Source organism: Aythya fuligula, chromosome 5 (genome assembly GCF_009819795.1).
Source record: "Aythya fuligula isolate bAytFul2 chromosome 5, bAytFul2.pri, whole genome shotgun sequence".
Classification (NCBI taxonomy): domain Eukaryota; kingdom Metazoa; phylum Chordata; class Aves; order Anseriformes; family Anatidae; genus Aythya; species Aythya fuligula.
In genome coordinates this window covers 45,283,563-45,307,247 of record NC_045563.1, presented here as the reverse complement: position 1 = coordinate 45,307,247, position 23,685 = coordinate 45,283,563, and the positions used below count along the sequence as shown (strand labels likewise).

Sequence of the window (23,685 nt, the reverse complement as noted above, 5' to 3'; positions counted from 1 at the left end):
GAGAGAGAAGAGGGGAGAGAGAGATTGGAGAATACACAACAGCAAAGCAACAGCAGAAATTAAAAGGTATACAGACAGTGGAAGCAGCATAAGGTGACATTACAGAGGAAGGCCACCACACAAAAACCACTAACCCCCAAGAATCACTGGTTCACTAGGACTGCAGGAATGGGACTTTACCACTCCGGACTAGAGATAAAGCACAGAGAAGACAAAGGACAAAACAACTACATTAGCTTAGTATATACTGCATATAGTAACACACATTGAAACTGCAATGGGACTGACAGCCAAGGACACTTACACATTGTACACATTACAGTTCTCACATCTGTTATTAGATGCCTTAACAAACAGCTGCCAAAGATGGAGTGGAAGAAGAATTTATATTTGACAGTCATTTGGAGTGTTTGACACTACACTGTGATTTCTGGCAACAAAGACAAAATAGGAGATTTCTTTTCTTTTACTTAATGTGCAGTTTTCAGTTGTAGTTATCTATTTCAAGCTTATTAACCCATTCTTTAGTTTTAAAACATATTGGTTTCAACACTAGAAATAAGGAAAAAACAACAAAAAATACCCAAATCAAAGAACAAAAAGAAATTTACAACCTTCCCTCTATAATATTAAATGAAAAACAAAACAAAACATGTTAAATAGTTCTTCATTTTTTTTTTAATCCGAAGTGTTATTTGACGTTGCAAAATTAGCCTCAGTTACACTGAGAAAAAAAAATAAAGCAAAACAATATGCACCTAAGAAACTGCTCCTTGCGTCAATTAAATTGAGTTTTTTGTTTTTAAGCACTTTTTGAAAAAGGCTTCCTGACCCATTTAAATTTGATATGAGGCTATGCTTGTTAGTTTGGAGGTAAAAAATTTTAAGTCCTGCAGCAAATGTTAATGAGGGCTTTTGTCTTAACTAACCAAGGAGACTGCAGCACCCGACTATAGACCAGTACGGAACACATTCTTTTCAAAAAACCCAGCCCACAAGCTGCATATTGTATGAAGACATTACAGATTAATAAATGATAGCACCATGGTTTTAGAAATTAAGTTAAAGTTTCAGTAATTAACATTTAGTCCAACTTTTCAACATTCTAGTCACAGGCCAGAAATTAACTTTTTAAGAACCCAAATTATTTTATGTGCAAGTAAGAAAATCTTAACCATAAAAAGAGAATTAAACTCTGCATAAAATTCTAAAATACTATCCCCTATTTTAAAGGAATTAGGAACAAAAACCCCTTTTCATTTGACTTAGTCAAACAGGGCACATTGTTTATGCTTGTCTCTTTTAATCTTGATCATATCAAGATCATTTTGAAGTAAAACCAATGGTTGTCACTTTAAAATCTCTTTACCACAACACTGAGTATTCTATGGCAGAGGCATACACATATTAAAGGCATCTTAATAAAGATGCAAAGGAAAAAACACACATCTTAGAAGAAGACAAAATGGCAGGCAACTGGTACTTCGACTCTCTGAAGGCAAAAATAAAAAAATATCTTTACATTAAAGAATAAGTCAAGTTAAAGAGAAAGGGAATGAAATGCGGACCATCATATTGAGAGAATAAGCTGACCTGCTCAAATTCAAAGTGCTAGAATTAAAGGTCTAAATTAAAACACAGTCTATGCCTCAGAGTATAACACTGAACACAGTATGTGGTCATATTTCAATCCTCTTTCCGTTCCAGAGTCTGTGTAGTATGAATGCCATTGCTGTACACAGGAAATGGAAGAGTGGAAAAAAGTCCTTCGGCAGTCGTGAACACATTCCCTGCAGGCATTTGGGTCAGACTGGCCCCGCTCACAGCACTTCCAAACGGTCCCGACATATTGAGTCGGTGAACGTGGTGGTAGAGCATTTCCATCGGTGTTTTAGGATCCAGCCCAAAGCTGGGGCTGTTAACATCAACAAAGTTAACAGCATGGGTGTTGGGAAGGAGGTTGCCCTGCATGGCTAAAGTAACTTCAGCTGGAGCATACCGGATAGTGCCAGTGGTGTAGACCCTCTGAGCAGCAGTGCTGGTCGCGGCAAGGGTTCCTGTTACCCTGTGAACCAAAGGAAGCACCACATTGCCTGCTTGTAACCTCTGAAGGGCTTCCAGATCCCCAGTGTACAACAAAGAGTTGGAAGTTGTGGGACCTCCTGGATGTTTGTCCCGTGGAGATGCTGAAAGCGGGGGTGACAAAGGGTCAGAGGACACAGGAGCCAAGGCTGAGTTGGATGAGGTGCTGAACTGAGTTTTACGGCTGGCAGTATTTTCAGTCCCTGGTGGGGTGAGAACAGAGTCTGGAATGGAGACATGTAAACTACTGCTGGCTTGAGGGGAAGGGAAGTGCTCGGAGCTGGGGGGCTTGGTCATACTGTAGGGTGATTCATTCCTTGAGATTTCCCTGTTGGGTGGGTAATTCCAAATACTGCTATCATTATCAAAATTGATAGGTTCTGAGATTTCTGTTTTAATTTTGAGCACTGAGGCACTGTTTGGCGACGAGAGCAGCTGGGGCTGGTCCACCAAAGCTGAGTCAAGTCCATTTGGGCTTGAGGTGCTTGACAGCCTTCTCCGGGTCATGCTGCCTCCCTTTTGCTTTTTTCTCCTCTTCTTCCTTTTTTGATGTTTGCTGGAAGACTGGGCATTTACTTCCCCTGCACTGTCTGAGTCCTTGGCACTGTCCGAAGTCAGTGATTCACAGTTCTGCAACCGCAGGTCTGACTCACTCTCAACATAACGCTCCACCTTGATCTGCATAGAGCCAAGAGTGCCAAAACTGTCCTCAGGGGCCTTTTGATTCTCAAAGTCAGAGTTTTCAAAGCTGTCATCACTGTCCCTGCTGTCCTGGTTGCTGGAGCTGTTCCCATCATCGTTGCAGTTCATTTCATTATCCGACTGATTTCCTGACTTTTTCCTGTCGGATTCAGGGTCTTCACTGTTTTCTGACTGGTTTCCTTTCTCATCTGACTTTGAGTTCTCATTGTCCTCTGAAGCAAAAGGAAAGTGAAACAAACTGTTAGCAACAAGAACGTAATATTACAGCACAAGTCCAGGTTTCGACCTACCAATGAGATCTGATTGCTGTAAACGTTTCTGCAACAGGTGTTCTCTTCTGTAGATCCACATTTGCGTACTACATTGTGTTGGGAGAGTTTTGATCACCAGGAATCTCTCTGACTCAGGACCGTCAAACACGCTAAAAGCTGATGCTACATGGCCTGAAATTTCTTTGAATATGATCTCAGGCACCTTGACAGAGGGAGCCTTTCCATCTGCTGTCTCAGCAGGAACTATTTTGACCACTGTGAGCACAACAGCCCTGGAGCTGCCTCATCCAAAGAGGAGTCAGTGAACAATCCCATTATGACCATTATGCTCTGATGATTGTTCTTTCACTTCTGTGTTCTCCTAAAGTGGGAAGGCAACAAGATGTAGCACTATTAACTAATGAGGATTCTTAGTCCTCTCATCTCATTTTCCTTCACCTTTGCCACTTCTGAAGCGGCAGAGTGTCTCTGACTTCAGTGGAATTACTGCCGATCTCCTCCAGTGTGAGAGGAGAAGCAGGTCATATATGCCTAAATCTTAATGAATAAACCAGTTAAAACAATTTTGTTACGTTGCTAGACTGTCTTTTCATTTTCCCTTGAAGGGCAAGAAAAAAAAAAAAAAAGAAAAAAGATTCAGGCACTGAATTAAGTTTTTGATTGATCCAAATCATCTAAGGGCCATTGAAAACTGCCCAGCTACAGCACTGAGAAACTGTCACTCTTCTTGCCTGAATTCTTTTAGTTGTTTTAGATTTCTACCTAATTCAAATACAGATGAGATAAACACTCTAGTCCACTGGACTCAGACAGCCAAAGCAGCTCTGAGAAAGAATACTCTCCATTATCATACTGTGTTTGAAAGGGTCATGAAAGGCTTCAGGAGACCCTGTCTTTTACAGAACAGCCAGAAATCTTTTGTTGGGAAATAAAAGATTTTTTTTTTCACTCATCAGGGCCAAGTACTACCCTTTTCAGTATACTTGTTTTAGGAGGAGAAGGGAAGGGCCAGTTTTCCTTTAAAGATTGGTTACCCCTTGGAACCACGTCAATACAAAACAGTTTGCCAGAAATGGTGGAGCAGGTAGGCTTGACAGGGAAGCTGCCTGAGGATTCAGAGCAATGGATTTTACATTTATTTCATTTAAGTTACTTAAAGAGACTTTTGCTTGAGTCCTTAGCAACAGAAAGACCTAAGACCTTTCATATTGAAAAACAAAACACACAGAAGCAAATTAACAGCCACAAAACCCTAAATTGGAGCCAGCTTTTTGTTCTATTTAGGGCCGAGTTTCTCTTACAATTTCTATTTATTTATTTATTGTTTTTTTGGAATATACTGATTTTTAAAACTATGGTTTCTGATTGGTTAAGTGTGGGCTTAGGGTGAATTAGTCTAAAACTGCAAACAATTTGCCTGGGATTTTATCAGAGCTTGATCTGAACTTGGTTGCATCCAAGACGCTGCTCTGATTTCAGGTCCCTTGCTATTTCTGTTTATTTTTTGTTTTTATTTTTTTGTAAGGAGAAACCCTCTGCTCCTGCTGCCTACCAAACTTCCAGACATCTTCTGAGCTGTATACCGTTGAAGCTGTGCACCTTTGAAGAATGCTCTCTTGTACTGTCAGCCTTAGGAGTCATGACTGTATGTGCACTTCTCACCTGGAGAAACTTATAGTGCACATGGGAAATGCAAACTTGTAACCATATCTGCGTTATGTGGCTATGTAGGAACAAGGCAGTATAAAGAAGCACTCAGAATGGGTGAAGAGATTCTCAGTTGTGGTAGGTGTCAAGCCTGTATAGGTGCCTAAGGTTGACTTAAACCATCAAACCAAGCTGTCAAAGGAGAACAAATAAATGCAAAAGATGAAAAGGGGACAGCCATATCATATAATGTAACACTGTGATGCGTTCCTCTTGCTTTTGCTTGATTTATGTCAATGCAATCCATTTTCTCCAATATTTTTTGAGTGTTATCATAGACATGAGAGATGAATCAGATACATAACGCATGCTATGTCAAAGTGAAGAAACATCCTCAGTTCTTGGGCCACAGGCAACCATACTCTTTAAAAACCAGCTTTAAAAGCCAGTTTGTGCCTAGGTAATCATTTTTAAAACTAATGGAGAATGTGTGAACCATCTGTGCACTGGACCACCTGTATGACTAATTTATACATTGAGCCTGACAATTACATTTAGCTTTTAAAAAACAGCTGAAGTCCCACACTTAAAGAGCTCAGAAACAAGTACTTGAACCCATACCTTCTAATAAAATCTAATTCTTTTAACCCAAGAAAACCCACAGATTTTTCAATCTTCACTGCCCCCTAGTGAGGCTAATAAAAAAAAAAAAAAGCATTTATACAGCAAAAAGTGTCATAAAGACTGACAGTAGAGATTTATATTCAGAAAGTATGACTACTTTTGAAAGATAAGAACTTGAATTATATTCAACTGTTACAATTCTGGGCCCTTGCATAAGGCACAACACCTGTTCAAGAAGCTTAGCTGGGGAACCAATTATTTAGTTCAGTGCAATGTAAGCAAGAATGTATCCACTGTACGAATAGAAAAACTGCAGAAATGGAGATACTGTGGAAATGCTGAAGCTATTAAAAGATTATATACTTTTGAGAAGTATAAGCAATTGTAAAGGCAACCATGTGGCATTCTTGATACGGATCTTTTGTGGGTGTAAAGATGCACCATGTGTGTTACCTGAGTTGTCCTTTGAGTCCGATTCAGAGTCAGAGGTCTCTGAGGATTCTGAGGTTTTCTCTGGCAGATGAGGAAGTTGTGCAATATCCATAGGAGTGTCCTTGTATTCTGGGTTACTGAAGAAGAGACAGCAAATATATACAAGTTGAATGATTTGCAGTTTCATGTTTTTATCCTCTTGTCATATCAAAGTTCAGGAACAAAGAACATAAATAGGAAGAATAGCAGAGCAAGCAAACAAACAAACCAACAAAAAACAAACAAAAAACACCACACACATTTTTGTTTCCTCAGAGCTTTACAGCAATGATTTTATGATGGTTTATTTTAATAGTCTTGTCAAATATTTATATTGACCAGGTTTAAAAACTGTTTCATTCTAGTGAAGTTTTAGAGCTAACAAAGTATTCTTACTCAAAAAGGACTGTGGTGGTTTTACCATGCTGGGCAGCTAAACACCACAGTGGGACACCATGGCTTGTGTGATATCTAGTAGAACTACACTCTATCATCATCCAAGAAGAGAATATCTCGATTTCAATCCCATTACTGTGCCTGGAAGGACAGGGAGTGTGTTTTAACTTTTTCAATCTGTTTCTCTTCCACCACCAATGCCTATTAGAGTTATCTCTGTAACAATGTTCTTTATCAACCTTGCCAGAGCCCTTTCAATACCTGTTTTTCTAAATGTCCTGTCTCCCAACAGTTTAATCAAACAGACCATACATAAAGTTAGTAAGAAAGTGATCAGTTAGAGCTAAAGGAAATGACTACTGCTCTGAAGAGTTTGGCCAAGAAATAAGTAAAAATGATATATATTTTTAAAACACTGCACACACGCATCCACATCACCAACAAACCAAAAGCAACCACTCTGACTGTATGACAGATGCACATGTGCATGTTAAGATGCATATGTTAGGGATAAAGAACTGTCAACACACCCATTATAATCATATCTTCATCTGCTCATGTGGTGCTCACCTGTGACTTGTTAGCAATGAACATGACTGCAATGTAAAAAAGCTACATTACCAGACAAACTGAAAAAAATCCTAAGCTTTTTCTCGGTTTTCACATTCTAAAATGTTCCTTTCACAAACCAGTGCAAAGATAGGGGAACACAGACAGCTATACATAAGTGGCATAGGAATGTTGAAAATAAACAAAGTCTTTAACCATTTTTGAATAGGTGAGCATTTCTAAGCAGCTCAAATTCCAGCCCTGTGATAGAGCAGAAAATCTGCAGTCCTGTGTAGAACAATGTGAGGCAGCACTAGCGGTGACTGACACACTATCACAATGACATTGTGCCCATATTCAGCCTATTACAGTGTACTGTGAAAATTCAGAGTTCACACAGTTCACATTGAAATGCCATTCTTACGATTACCATCTTTATGGTTTTGTCCTGACAAAGTGACTTTATTCTGTTGCATCCCAGGGCAGTCCCCAAATTTGCCCCCTCCAAGCAAAAGATGTTTGAGGGCTTTCACACTGTGAATAACAAGTTGCTAGAACAAGAACAGCATTAATCCTCCTTGTCACTATAATTAGTCTATCCTTTTACAGACAGCTGAATCATACTTTCTAATGCATGGAAATGTATACAGACCAGTACTCCTGCTAAGAGTAGACCTAATTATGCCTTGATCTGTCATTAAAATATGGTTTGGACATTTGGATCTTTCATGGGTTCCAGGACTGGGAGAAATCTAAATTAAAAACACAAATTCACTGAAGACGTTAATCTTTCTCTAACAGGCCAGCAGAAAAATCAAGTTCTGGGAGCAGCCTTGAGTAAGACCACACTGCTTGTCTCTCTCTCTCTCTGTTAGATTTACTCTGTTGGTAGAGAAAATAGATAAAATAATGTTTGTGGACTAGGCTCCCTCAGTGTCTGAAAAGCAGCAATGGGGACAGAGGCAACTGTTTATAATTTTTTATGGCCCACTTTTCCAGTTAGAAAATGAGCACATTTCTGGGCAGTTTGAAGCCCTGCTAGGACTGGGACACTGAAGCACTTCCAGTGTAGAGCTGGCAGGTTTAAGCTGAACTCTTGAAATGCTGCATTCAACCCCTCTTCTGTAGGCTAAGCTAATGCTTCACTCTGTTGAGTGTACACCTTGTTTTAAAGAAGAGGGAAGAAAAAAATAAGCAGGATAAGGATATATTTGGAAATGCCCAAGCTCAAACATAGCAGGACAGAACCATCCAAGCCCCAGTTTACATTCTATCACTGTGTAAGGCTTCCCGCAGTATCCCTCAATGCTCTCCTGCAAAGGGTTGATTCCCCAAGAGGGGAATCAGAAGTATTTCAACATGCAAGTTTAGGCAGGCATGGTCTCTTCAGGGCTTGCTGGACTTGGCATAATAAGTCACAATCTAACCCCTAGACATCACTTTGAACTCTCATGGCATCAAAGGGAATGTAACAAACCATGACAAGCAACTTAAAAGGAGAACAGGCCAGAAAATGACAATTGCATTTCACGACAATCTCAAGGTTTCAAATTTTATTTGTTTGTTTGTTCTGCTCTGGAATGAAACAGAAAATCCCCCAATCTTATTGAACACTTTCACATAACAGAATGTGCTGAAAGGTATTTTCAGATGAGAAAGGTCAGGTTTATAATTCACTGTCTCACTGACTGTTGGTCTTTCCTTGAGCTCAGTAACCAGCCCTTTAAAAACACTTGTGCTTAGTAAAAAATAATTTCTCAAGGAAGAGTCTCTCATTATTTCCATTTTAAATAGTCTTAAGAGCTATTTTTGTTTGTGAATCCCAGTTTACTTTTTCAAGGTGAATGCCATTTGATGGTTACAGGAACAAATTATTTCAAGGCTTTTCTTCTAAGAAAATTCCTCTCTCTGGACTGAGAGGTGAACACCTGTCAGAGACAGGTTTTTGAAGGAAGTTTGCTTCTATGCATTTTCAATAACCAAATAAACCAGTGCCCAACACTTCATAACAGATTTTGTAACACAGACACTGCAAGTTGGCGTGAATCTTTTTTACATTTCAGCTGAGGTTGGGTAGCAAAAGGCATGCAATAAAATGAAAGAAGGTTTATTTGAAGACTAAAGCAGTGTAATAATTCAAAAATATTTCAGTGTACAGAGACATGACCAATATCTTAATGCATTCAACCAAATGGCATTCATTTTGAGGTGGACCATATGAAAAAGTTGTTCTCATTAACTCTCTCCAGCAGGCAATTGTTTTTTTCCCCAAAAGTCTCACCAGCATAGTCAAGCAACAGAGAGGGCAGTTCAAGTGAGAGAAAGGACTCAAAAACATACCTGAGAAGGTAGTTGACCCAGATGATATTCTTCTCACTTGCGTTCTTGGCATTAACAGCTATAGTTGCACTAGACTGTATCCAGATATAACCTCCATTCTTCTGCATCCAGCGGTAATACTTTGTTACACACTGACCCTTATTCAGCACTGAGGAAAAATACAAACAAAACAGAAACAAGATATATTGCATGTTAGAGCTGTAGTAAAATGATCTTCACTGTTCAACATGCCACATGTATGAGCAAAAGATGCTCAACTTCTTTTAGGTTTAATGCAGCATGCCAATGAGATGACACACAGGATCTGAAGCTCAGTATAACTTGTTGTATGTTTTACAAGCTTTTAAAGTATAATTTTAATCTGTTTTTGGAAACTCTAGTGGAAGAAGAAAAGTAAAAAGAACTACAAATCTCTTTGGTTCACAGAATACTTATTGCTGTGTGGACATTTTCAATGCACTCAATGTTAGATTGTAAAAAAGAAAAAGAAAAAAAGAGGCAAATTTATATGTGATTTATTCATAGCTCCTAGGTAGACCTCTTTGAGATTCTGGATATTTGAAAGGTTTGGGAAGATACTCTACCCCTGCTGCTTTGATCATTTCTCCTTATTGCAGGCTATATCAACTACTGAACTTATACATCTGTTTCTTTGATCTTGTCAAACAGAATTTACAGTTCTCAGATGAACCAAATCTCCACTGGTCAGTAGGGGGAAAGTCTTGGGAGAATTTACTTTCTACCGAAGCAAAGTAAATCCGCCAGCAGACTGAGAAAGAGGCCTAAGGGAGGCACAGAGTGACTCGGCTAGAGCCAAAGAGTGACAGCTCTCTCCAACGTTTGAAATATGCTAGGAAACAGAGAAACAAGTAAAAGCAGTCAGTAATGGGAAATGGTGTTATTATATGCTCACAGAAAGTAGGCTTAAAATACAGATGCTTAAAGTAAATCTTCAACCAAAATATTGCCATGTTGAAATGGGTTTGGTTTGTGTTTGATTCCTCGGTGTCAGGAAAAAGGGATGAAATACCAATCTTTCAGAGGAAGGATGCTGAATATTTTAAAGAAAATGTAAAAAAATCTAGGTACTATTGTTACTTACTCTCGTCTGCATTTCTCACTAATCCCATAAAGCTTTGTGCACTAGAGGGCAGTGTGCATTCATATACACCTTCTGCTTTTGTCATGTCCTTGTCTCCGTCTGCTAAAATGAAAAACCTCTAACTGCTGTAATAAATTTGGCTAAATTAGCTGCTAAATGGTTATCTCAAGTAATATGTATTTGCATTAATCATCTTGCTCTAAACCAGAACAAGCCAGAGTCCTAAAGATGTAGTAAATTCATATTGTCCATTTAATTACGGCTAATAAGTGCTTCATATACAATAGTTTCATGAAGTACATTTTTATTTTTTTATTTTTTTTTTAAGAGGGAAAAGAAAAAAGTCACTTTGGAAAAGAATAAGTATTTAAGGCAGTTAAAGTTCCTACCATAAATGTGACAAATGACACAGGAGCTTTCAAGTTAACCAAATGTCTATACCCCTAATTATACATACGAATGTAGCTATATCTAAATCCATGTACAACATGTATCTATGGAAAAAGATATTTATAAAGACAGTCCTAAAAAAACAGATTCTCTCCTACCTTGGAGGGCCCCCCTCAACTCTGATTTTTCAACTATTGAATAAAAAAGTGCCTGTTAAAAGTTCAGTGTAAGGTTCAGCTGCAATATGAACAAATGCTTGTGATCTGGGTCCTGTTGTTTTTCAGCAGCATCTAGTCAACTAGGTTTGATTCTAGCACAGAATTTGTGGAAACATCCACAAGTTTCCCTATATTTTTATTTTTGCATTCCAAGCTCCAAATGTTCTGCAATGATAATTCATTGGCTTCAAAACCTCATTATACAGCAGAATAAAGATAAAATATTAACAACTGATTACCCAGCATTTCTGTCAAACCAATGTTGCATCCCATTTAAGAAAACAATCTCACATAAATTAGTCCAACTTTATTAGTTATGAAGAATAAGGGACGAAACTGCTGTAGATTTTGATTATGGTAGACTTTTCCATTTCAGTAAAATAGAACATTCAAAATGCTCTTGTTTACAGCTGACAGTAATATTGATATGCCTGGAAGTCTGGAGTGATATTGTCTCTTCTCTTGAAAGCTGTACACCTATGGTTGCAGGCAGAAACTAGTAAATTCTATCTGCACCTGTGTCTATTAATTATACTGTCCTGTTCTTTATAACATTTTTTATCTGAGGAGTTTACCATGCTGTACCAATAGTAAAAGATGAATCCTTGCAACTGCCCACATGCACATTTGAAAGTCAAAGTGAGCCACTAGCCAGTGACTGAAGAGGACACTGCAGTTCTGCACAGTGGTAACTACGGGCACCCAGATCCTCCAGACCTTTCAAGTCCATTTCATCCTAGACAAGTCATTGCCTCCTCCAGTGCCATTTATATCGGTTGTAGCACTACTGGAAAAGTCTGTGTCATGAGCTGCACTGACTGCTCATTTCAGAACTATGGAAAAAGGCAAAATTAATACCCTGCAAGTTATTTCTGAAGGAAAAGGTGCTTGCTTTTTCAAGAAAAAGAATTCAATGCATCTGAGGTGCATGTGAACTATCTACAGCCACAGTTCAGGCTCCCAAGTAGCTGTGCATCCAAAGAACATTTGAAATACTGTCTTGAAAATAAACTTTACATGAAGTTCATCTACCTGCAAATTCCCACCCTCTATTTGGCCAGCTCAGATATATTACCACATATACAGAATATTCCTCCCTGCAACTGTCTAAAGCACGTTTCATATGAGAGATTTGTGGACCAAGCTCTGAAGGAAGTCCCATGATTCAATATAAAAATTCTCTCTGTAAAGAGATTCTCTGGCAGACCAGCTGTGCTGTGCTGCTAAATCTGGTTCTTATCTCCTCTGAGAGTGCACTAGACAGCCCCCAACCCAGGTCTGAAAGATCATTCTATAGCTTGGTAAGAAATTTCTCAATGTGCTGAAACAGAAAAAATGAAAACAATTGAAATGCTTTCTAATTTATAGTATTTTTAACTGTTGACACTGCCAAGAAGCAACTTAGGAATTAAATGAGAACTTTGAGAAAACAGGAAGAGAAATCTGTCTGCTTTACTAATAGCCTATTGTTACTGAGGAAATTCGGTTTCATTTTGAGGATCTTCAGCTTGCGGGTACGGGGAGTCCATTAATAAAAGTTACTGGTTTTGAGAATAAATGAAAGTACAGAATTAGTCCAACCTAAGCTGTGCTTGTGAAGTTATTTTTTGTTACTAGCAATGGATTGCACATTTCAGTTTAGCATAAGCTTATGAAAAAGTAATGTCATTTGGACCACATACTGAACTTAATCAGACTGTATTTAAGGCAATTCCCTTGCTGAGTTCAGGCCTATACTTTTGTACACTGAGAAATGCATAGAGTTTTAAGCTTTTATTTGCTAGTGTGAAAGTATACATGGAGTACCCAGTCTGGCATACAGAGCAATATTGGGAAAGTGAGAGTTGGGACCACATCAGCAGGATGGCAAAGATAACTGAAGTGAGATGTGATTGTGCAGGATTGGGTGTGTCAGTCTATTTGTAAGAATAGTGGGGAAGGTGACTTCTCTTACAGACTCGGTTTCTTCTGCCAACAAATGCATGTCTCCAAAATGTAAATGGGAGTTAAATGTTTATAGGAAAAAGGAGAAAAAAAACGATCTTGTTACTAAGCCAAATTGTGTGGAAATACAGAGAAATCTTTAAAAAAACCTGGCTTTTCAGCTGAATACATGTCAGGAGCAAACTTTACAATGAGTATAACTGTGAACAAGAGAATGAAACAAATCCTACACAGGAGGAATGAGATGACATATATAATTATATATTCATGTATACATATCTTTATAAACCCTTTAGTTAAAGGTAATTACCGAAGGTTAATGTTTTACAACTAGTTACCTTTACATCAGCTGCACATAGATATTCCCTGAAATGGTGGATGCTAAACTTGAATAAAATTTGCTGAAACACTACCTATTTACTTAGTTTGAATTCAGCAGTTAACATGCAAGAAATGCACAGTATGTCATGCTAAGAACTAAAAAAAAAATCTCACTTCTTTGTCAAAGTATGAATATATTGCTATGTACACAGTTCCCAACAGAGGGATTTCAGTTTTCCTTGGTAGCTTTGCGCACAGCAATATTCTTGTAGTAGTGGAGTGAAGGAGGGGGGAGAAGAAGAAACAGTCAGTGTTCTTTGCAGGAACCTATTTCTGTTAGAAAATCAAAATAAATCAGTACAAGTTTGTCTTCAGAAATATGGTTACAAAAAGAAAAAGAGCATGGTTTCTTCCTGTAAGGCTGTTCTGAGAAATCAAAGCCAAAGCTTCTAAATAGTGAGTTGTGTTTCAGAAGAAGGAAGTAGCTTAATTCAGTTTGAAGAGGAGATGAAGAAACTGTATATCAAAAGCAGTCTTTTAGCAAAGTCTCTTACAAAAGGACATTTTACTCATGTGCATATGCATTTAAAAGCTACACTATATTGCGTATTCAGGTAAGTATTGAGTAAATAGGAAATGATGAGATCATCTTACATATTCACACAGCTTCACAAAGAGGTTCTTTATAATTGGTGAAAATATTGAGGTTACATCTGCTGTGCTATTCAGCCTTCTCCTTGAAATACCTTTATCAATGACTGTATGGTATTGATACTGAATTCTCCTTGTAATAAACTTATAAGAATGTTTTTAATTTACTGCAAGAGGATGAAAATGCCATACTTAATACCACGGTTGGATACTTAGCTGCAGCCACAAGTACTCCTTCTACATTCACAAAACTGGCAGATGAAACATGAAAAGGAATACTGACTCTTTAATCTCCACTTCTCCACCTAAGGCCCAAGGCAAGCTGACAGGGTAACTTCGTTCTGGAAACAGAAGGGTTTTTTTTTATATTATTATTATTTTTTAAATTCTGGATTACTTTTTCTTCTGCTTTTGAAAACTGTGGGCTATAGGGGAATGAACCTGGCATAGACTTAAAACAAGAACAAGTTTCTTTATCTGAAAAGTTACAGTCCTTGATGCTTACAGGAAGGTCATTTTCAAAACCCACAGGAAAAAGAGCATCACAGCCAGAAAGAGTGCATTAAGTGCCTTATTTGCTTGTAACAGAGACAGTTTTTCATTTATAACAGCTCCAAGGATCAAGTGAGTCTTTGATGTTGTAAGGACTTTTCTATAGATTTTGCAATTAGTGAGATGTTTTAAATAGTAGGCATCCACAGACTGGATTTTAGCAATGAAAAAAAAAAAGTACTGAAGAATATTTGGCAATGCTAAATGATGTTTGTTACTTAAACAGCATTATGAGATAGATGACAGAGGACCTGTAGACATACTGTGAGCAAATATGTCACCTGTACAATTCAACACTTTGATTTAGTACCTGCTATTCTCATGGGGTAAAGAAGAAGGGATGTAGGCAAGGGCTGTGTGCAAACGTGCTTTCTCAACACCAAGTCAAAAGTGGGGCCAAGCAGATTGCTTGGAGAATACCACCACAATAAGTCTCCATGGGTCATGTTGCTCTACCTGCCATCACTGCAGACAATTGCTTACCAGCTCTGGGTGACTTCAAGTCTCTCAACACAGTTCTCTTAAGAAAAAATAAAATATGGTAACTGTTTAGAAAAATGTCGGTTCTATGAGGCTTTAGAAAATATTTTACTTAAACTGTACAGCATGAAAAAGGCCTGAATGCCATACAAAGAACATCTTTTTTGTGTCTGAGTAGAATGAGGTGTATTCAGTGTACTGTGTCAGTAACATTGACCTGAGACCTTGGCTGCTCTCCTGCTATAGATATTAGACAGTAATAATTGCTGGACATAAATTCATCTTTTCCAAAGTTGATCAGGAAGTAGCAGTTCATAGTCATGAGAGAAAACTGTACGTCACTGGTACCCAAACTCCCACTTAAATTCTCTATTCACCTGGAATACTTATTTTAAGCATATACTTTTACTCTAAAAATGCTTTGTATAGCAACTGATTCATTGCTTACTTCTGCAGTATGGAATATTGTTAAATCTTCCAGCATGGAAATGTTACATACATAAATGCCTGACAAATCAGGCAAAAATAAGTATCAACAATCTTGCAGGGAAAAACTAAAAGCAAAACCAAACCACTACTCAAATCGTTAATCAGCCATTTAGAAAATCTGAATCTTTTTTTCCCATCCTCCTTTCATGATGGTTATTACATACCATTTACCCATGGTCCATCATTTAAAATTGCAGTTTTCTAATCGTGAAAATGCATGTTTAACAATAACTATTAACAAAAATATATAATGCCAGATTGGATGTTTATTTTAAAACATTATGTGTGTATTGATCAAACGTAATGACAGAATCATAATATCTAAGTCAGTGAACACTAGATGCACTCTTTTATAGAAGCTTACATCATGCATATCAGAAAATTCTTCTGTTGTTTAACAGATAGAAAGGATGTAAATAAGCAAATTAAGTTTATTTAATAATAAACTGGATTGAAAAAACAAACTCTAGATTTTTCTACCTAGGATTCTCTAGGTTTTCTTCTCTCTTTCTTAACTTTTCCTCTCCCTCATGATTTGTCTGTCTCCCCATGACTTTTAAAACTTCAATCCTGCCATAAAGTGATTTCCTTCTGCTAATATTGAAACGGTCCTTTAGAAACCCAAGCCCGCTTTGAACACCAACTTCAGACAGAACTTCCATTATCATTAATGAACTCTGTCTGTTCAAACTGGAGGGGAAAATGAAATCCCAGATCCAAATTTTGCCTTCAGCTACTAAAATGCAACATCAGAGGAGAAATTTGGCCCTGCTTGCTCAAGAAGCTTAAATCTGTCCTCCATCTCTCCACTAATATTAATGTCCGTCATATGAAAATCTATGTAAGATTAATGACTTTAGAACATAACCCTTTCCATACCAAATATATCAGTGTACTATACACAGCTACATCTTCTATGAATAGGAAAGGAAAAAGAAGTTTCACTGGGGCTGACCAAAATACAGAAGTAGATTGGCAACTATATTAATTTTCATTCTCAATTGCATAGATTAAAGATGGTCAGTTCCACATGAGATGATACTATCCCTTTAAACATGCTTTCATTTCTGTATTAGGAGTCCCTATTTGGATGCTTGTACTGAGTGAAATGAATATGGTTTTGTCAGACTAATCACTAGAGGAAAGGGATCCACAACACAATGCCATGGTTGCATGGCACAACTGAATGTTCAAATGTCCTTAAAACCACTACAGATGTTTATCATCATCTCACTATTACTGGCAGTGAACTACATAAGACGCATTTAAAGCATGTTGTCCCTTTTAAACCACTTCACTTCACTTGTAAAAAGAATAATAATAATTAAAAATCCCAACAAAATTTCCACCTTTCTTCACAAGCTTTAGTAGCCTTCATAGCTTAGTGCCAGTATCCTCCCACCCCCTCCCCAAAAATCCTTGTAAAATAAAAACAAAATAACTTTCAAGAAAGTAAGTGTCTTATGATCTCAGAACCAATACCTAACAGTCTGTGGAGGTTAGGTATGAAGGTTTCAGATGTTTGGAAGAGCATTCTCAAAAAGCCCTTTGGACCAAAGTACTAGACATCGTCCCATTTGCTCTGTAAGTTTTCAGAAATCAAAAAATAACATTGATCCACCACCAGCCACATCACTCATGGATATCAAAGCCACATGTGATTTAAACAGGTTCTTTTAAATGAGTGCTAATAAGACCTATTAGCACATTATCAAGTATTTGATATATGCTACACATTTTACTGATAGTATTTTCATATCCTTCTTGCTTTGAAAACTGTCTCCCTCAGAGACAACAGGTCAACTGCCCAGACCTTTGAAAAAGAAAAGAAAAGAAAAGAAAAAGAAAAAGAAAAGAAAAGAAAAGAAAAGAAAAGAAAAGAAAAGAAAAGAAAAGAAAAGAAAAGAAAAGAAAAGAAAAGAAAAGAAAAGAAAAGAAAAGAAAAGAAAAGAAAAGCAGCACTAATGTATTTCTAAAATTCTAGAAAGATCTGTAACAGCCTCTTCATACCCTCATTGAATTTCATTTTAGGATGGAGTATTTCACAGCATAGGAACTACAAAAAAAATCCTTACATCATACCTGGATTTTCAATGGAGCAACACCCTGTTTCTAACTTACATAATAAAGAAATGTACACTTTTGGACTCAGTAATCTTGGAGTGGACCTCACCAGTGAAGGTAAAGGGTCTGTGATTCGAAGTACTTTTCCAGACTACCAAATGTTCTTTACCTGGCTTTCCCTTGAACCTTTCCTCTCTGTGAAAAAAAACTCCTGAGTATGCTTTCATACACAGCACACTTTTCTCCCTTTGTTTTAGTGGCAAGTGACAAATGTGTGGAGGCCATTTTGTGTTATTTAGGCAGGCAGAGTATTTACACTGACTGATGCACAAGTGTACGAAGAAAAAGTGAGCTATTGACAGAGAGACGACAAACTGAAATGGGGACATACTAATCAGTACTGCATCAAAGAGTCGGGTTTAATTTGAAAATGAAATAGCACCAGGAATTAAGCAAAAGTGTTATTGATGCAAACTGTATCTGAGGTAAAATAACTGTGTATTGCTAAGCTACAGAAAGCAAAATTCTTCAATTAAGAAATGGCAAGTTCAGCAGCCAATGGTTTAAATAGCTTAAAGGTTTAGCTTTATGGAGTTTTCCAGTTTGTTAACTATCTAAAAGATCTGATGCTTCTGATGAACTCTCTTATATATCCTTTACATACAGAAAACATTTACCCAACAGCACACAACTAGCATGTGAAAAGCTTAGCCAGAAGATACCATAACAATTAGAAATTTTTGTGGATTTAAGATAGCTGAATATTTATATGGATAATTATTTATATGGATAAACCCAATATTACAATAGAAATATTACTAAACAGTAATATATTAGTAATAATAGTAAAATCGTAATAGTAAAATTACCAAGCCTCCTCTAAAAACAGAAATTTAGGAAGTGGTATAAATTCTCATATTTTAAGCAGTGACCCAACTATGAAATAATAGTATCATATGGAGAAAAAAAGGGTGCAATTCATACATAATTGATTACTGCAGTGTGTTTTCCACCTTATTCTAAAGTAACTGACATTGGTCAGAGAGCAGAAAGTGAGCTAGACAAAGTAGCATCTCTCATAAACATTTGCAGGAGCAAATGCAACAGATGCAGGATTACAGAGCATGGCTAAAAGACATAAAACATACATCCTCTTGGCCTTGTGATTCCTTAAGACTGAAAAACAAACACTAGGCATGGGCTGAAACCAAATTCTATTTTCACCTTTTTCCTGGTATGAATCGAAACCCTGTTTTTTTTGCATGCTTCAGTTTCTTCCAGTTTTTTATTTCTTTTTCCCTTCTTCCCTCCTTATCACCACCATCTCTAGTCAAAAAGACATAAGGATGGCAGTCTCCAAAGTAGAAATCTTTGTTGGACATCATGATATGGACAGAGAGGAATATTGTGCAGGTGGTCAGACCAACACTTTTGCAATACTTTGACAAAAAGATACACTAGACTGTCATCAGGATGCCAGGAGGGCTTGCTTTAAGAATTAGCTAAACACCAGACATTCTATCAACCTAATTTAGAATCAATCTTGCTTTTTAGTGATGATAATAAACTTGTACAAACATGAGATTCATTTGTATATTTTAGCATTTTATTTCAGTCCCAGAATGCAAAACCTGACATTGGAATCAGTTTGATTTTTTTGGTGATTGAAGATATTAAGCACTACAAGAGCATTGAAATTTCGATCTGATTAGGATAAAAATTCCTCAGGATCAAAACACTTCTTTTTTTTCCCCCTACAGTTTTACTAATTGTGTGCTACTTGACATTGCAGAGTTATTCCACAGCATGATAGCAAAATATGTGAAGTGTATTTTACTGTTAGAAATTATCAACTCATTCTATTTGTTTTTCATGTGTTTGAGGTTATTAAGAGAGTAAAAAATTATAACTGATGTGCATAAGTTAAAAGGGTTAGTTCAACTACAGCTGGTAGGCTAAAGCACTAAGCAATATTTTGTAAAGCAATAGGATTTTTCTCCTGAACATACATAAGGAAATAATGAATATATAACTGATTTAAAAGCAGACTGAGGGGGTAATACCCCTCAGAAAACAGGTGAGCCATGAAAAAGGCAAATGTGGAATAGTTTATTTTCAGGAAGACTGGATTATTCTAACCACTGGAAACCAGATAAAGTAGGTCAGAGGGAGTACTACCAAACATACTCATCAGAGAGCTTTGTGGGAAATGAACTGCCCTGGCTCACTGTTCCTAAGAAACTGAATATCTTATAGCTGTAAATCAAATCCTGGAGAAATAAGATATTTTCTATGCAATAGCTGAGGACAACACATATCTTTTTTGTCAGTGTCAGGTTTCTGAATTAAGACCTCAATTAGTATTTCAAAATGAAAAAGCAAATATTATATACTGATATATACATTTGACAGTTTTCTTACAGGCAACATATTCCTTTACAAATGGTGGCACATTTTCCTATATTTGTCCAAAAGTATATTCATGGCTGCTTTCAGAGGGCTTGACCTTTATACATCCTCACATCTTTCTTAATGACCTTCATTGAACTGCAAACGCAAGTACTTGATATTACCGTTCAGTGAAGATCATTAATTTTTTTCAATTAAATGGAAGACACATACTCCTACAGCATATGACAACCATTCACTCTTAGGAAGAAATGTTACACAGAGCTAGGGACTGTATCTGAGCCACAGTACAGCTAGACTTGCAATATTTGAGGGGTCAGATTCAAACACAACTTTTCGCATCTCAGCCAGGTGCTGGGTGTCAGCTGAGCCATCAGCTGAGCCGCGATGCTGGACTGTGTACAGGCTGTTAGACTACAGCACATTTTAACTACAATCTCCGTGAAAGAGACTTGATTTATGACAAGTGATACCTGTCAGGATTCTACCAGCAATTTATACAACAAACACAGCAAAGATGAAGAAATGAGAAGTTTCTCTAATTTCTGAAACCATGAAGCATTATAAGATGGGAAACACATTAATAAGCTAGAATTGTAATACCAAGCAATTGGCTGGGGGATTTGTGAAAAAAGCATGATCATTGAAAGCTTGAATGAAGCAAGGTAGAAACAATATCCTTCTTCTTTTTATTACTGTTTGAAAAAAGCTTATTCTTCAATAACTTGTGAGATCATCACTATGCATTACTGTTTTGGGATAGATGCACGCATATGCGGAGGTAGAGTAAAAATGCTATTTTATTAATCCACAAGGACATTAAGCTATAAGTAACATAAATCTCAAAGTAGAAAACTAGACCCCACTGAAACTATTTTTTGTTATTTACTTCACTGGGGTCAGGATTTTAGTCCATATACATTTGCTTTTTTTCAGGGCATAATCCCCATGTCTACTGAAAACAATGAAAGGTTTTACATTGACTGTGATAGACCTTTCATTAGGGCAGAGGTTCCCTTACAAAGGACTGTTGTCACTGCTATAGTCTTGCAGACCTTCTTCACCATTATACTTGTTATGGTCACATTCCTGAAACGGCTTTTGTCTTCTTTTATCTGAGATAGAGTTAACAAGGTCTGTTTTTCAAAGTTTCTAATGGGCTGCTATGATCTGAAGCCATCAACATCCCTCTTGATTTTTTCTGTGTGATTTTGTGTAACATTTTCTTCTTTGCTTGTTTTCCTCTTTGATGTCTTTGAATAACCTGGATGAGAAGGCAGGATGTACTGGTCTTACTTTTCCATTTTTTTTTTTCTGATATGCTATCAATGAATAGGCAAGAGTAGCAATTTTATTTGTGCTTCTTTTTACCTTATATCTACCATTGCAATTTGGGATTCTTGTCTTAATCTTTAAAAATTATTTTATCTCCTTTATAAATCTATCAGGTTTTTATATACATTCTGTAGTAAAGGTTTTCTAACCTTTACTTTAGCTTCCAGATCTTGAAAACATTGCATACTATTACTTTTTATCCACTGTAATCTCAAGCAATTATACCCTATGTAGGACTGGCAAAACTCCTGCCTTGTCTATTTTGGGAAACAGCAGTTGTGCTGGGTCTTACGTTCTACAGCCAGCGTCTGCAAGTTCTTGAATTTTAGCTTTTTTATTTTTTATTTATTTATTTTTTTATTTTTTCCCACTGAAACAGGACAAGTTAATATGAAGTATTTGGGGGTTTTGTGATTTCTTTGCCTTGGTATTTCTACAAAGTTCTTTTCCAAATGCTAGAAGAATTGAGCATCTCCCTGAGCAAAGATATGAACCACTTCAGCCTTTGTAGGACTTATAATGGGCAAGTATACTCACCGAGCTATTCCCAAGCCTAGTTTAAACTTCAAGATCATTCATCCAGAGCATGTGTTTGAACAACATGAAAAGACAAATGCAAAGTCCTGTACCTGGGACAGACTGACTCTATGCAATGATACAGGTTGAGGACTGATTGGCTGGGTAACTGGCTAAGCTGGAAAGGACCTGGTGGTCCTACTGGACAGCAGGCTAAGCATGAATCATCAGTTTGCTCTATGGGCTGAACTAAAAAGAGGATAACCAGTAGACACAGAAAGTCATTATTTCCCTTCACTAAGAACTCTTTAGGTTGCATCTGTAAGAAAACACACAAATCTGGGCTCCCCAGAACAGGAAAGATAACTACAAACTTCAGTGAGCTCAGCAGAGGGCCATCAAGATGGTCAGGGGTTGGAGCACTTGCCTTGTAGGGAGAGGCCGTGGGATCAGGCCTGTTTAACCTCAAGAAGAGGTGGTTTTGTGGGACTTAACAGCATACCTGTAAGGAGATACTGAGAAGATGCAGCCTTGAGTTGTGCAATCAAAACAGTGAAATTCTAACTGGACAGAAGAAAAAAAAATCACTGTGATCATAATTAAGCCCTTAGAAAGATCCTTGAAGGTTTTCAAGACCATCAGTATGGAACTGCTGTGCTGAATGCTGATAATGGGAGGGATTCCCTCTGTTTATAAAGCTTGTAATACAGACAGCTAAAGCGGATGATATACAGTGAGAGCTGAAACTGCTACAGTGAGGTGAAGTGATCTTCTAGAAGCCACTCCTGTGTCTGGGGTCTCCAGAGTCCTAGTCCACTGCTTATACACTGGACCACACTGCACTCACACTGTCTGCATAGATCTCTGAGTTTTCTGAAGATGAATGTTTCATAAAGCATATTGTATTTCAGCGAGAAGTGGTCATTCAGAAGATTAAGGTCTTTTTCAAATGGGATGTTCATCTCTGCCAGGTGGTATGTTAAGTCTGAGTCATAAATATCTTTTATTTCCTTGGTCAGATAGTGCAGTGGAAATGCAACTTGTCATTTTTGACTTCCAGTTTCAAGAGCCCCCGGAAAGTTTCTGAATTTGCTCCTTCATTTTTAGCAACTGCCATATCCTTCAGGATATTAAAAGACCAAAATATAAGTTATGCAAAATTACATTTTGTTTATCATTTTGTATACTTGATTGTTCTGACCCTGTCCCCCCCAGAAGTGCATCTAACGTGACCTTATGTCAAGTGCACTTTACCTTCTAGAAACTTGAGGGACTATTTTAAAGCTTTAAAGAGCATGATAATGTTTGTGGCTGCCATATATTATCAGACAAGTGGTCTCTGCTGTCCTGCTTCCAGTAGAAGTTATCCTCCTATCTCCCCTTGCAGATCAAGGTACTTAGGGACTAAAGATTTATACTGCCTTCTATCATAGTTGTATTTTTGTCCAAGAACTAATTAAAGGTGGCTGGATTTTGGTTGCTAACCTTTTATTAGTAAATGCTAACAGGACACAGTGCTGGGATTCTCTAAATTCTATACACTGCCATTATAAAGATGTTTGGGGAGCACAGCTATTCAAATCTGGGACTCTGTAAGTCCCACTATCCAGTTCTATTCAAATCTGGGACTCTGTAAATCCCACTATCCAGTTGTGGATAGTTTTTTATGTTGAGAAAAACACACCAGTCAATCATAAATGCAGTCAGGCACTGAAACTTCCAAAGAATTATCTGGCTTCACTGCAGGCACAGATAAATTAGAGATTATGGGCCTAAGTCTCTTTTCGTACCAGGGTAAATCAGGAGCACCATCACTGAAGTCAACAGATCTCAACAAGAAAAGAATTAGGCCCTATGGCTTTTAATAAGAGGAATACAAAGAGTTTAATTGCAAGGAATCACTCTGAACCTCCCTTCCCCCATACACAGATGTGCACACCCTTTCTTGTAAGGTTTGTTTCTTGTAACATTTTTGTACTTCTTTTATGCACATCCCAAACAGATACTACCAGTGTGCAAATCATAGGGGCTTAGATGCTACAGGCATGGGGGCCATTTAAATGTAAAGGCACTGGGTGGTTAAAACACTGGTGGAGCTGTAGCTCAGTTCTATACTGAACAACTTCTCAGT

The 23,685-nt window shown here is 37.4% G+C and overlaps 1 protein-coding gene across 4 annotated transcripts in view; it reads right to left on the bottom strand.

The window, feature by feature from the left end:
- Positions 1-641: 641 nt before the first annotated feature.
- NPAS3 (neuronal PAS domain protein 3) overlaps positions 642-23,685 on the bottom strand; it is a 611,440-nt gene continuing 588,396 nt past the window's right edge. For all 4 annotated transcript variants that reach the window (XM_032187821.1, XM_032187822.1, XM_032187823.1 and 1 more), the window contains 3 exons: positions 9,084-9,231; positions 5,781-5,896; positions 642-2,996 (listed from right to left, as the gene is read on the bottom strand). In XM_032187821.1, the coding sequence (XP_032043712.1) occupies positions 1,687-2,996; positions 5,781-5,896; positions 9,084-9,231 (1,574 nt within the window). In that variant the 3' untranslated portion in view covers positions 642-1,686. The remainder of the gene's footprint in view (positions 2,997-5,780; positions 5,897-9,083; positions 9,232-23,685) is intronic.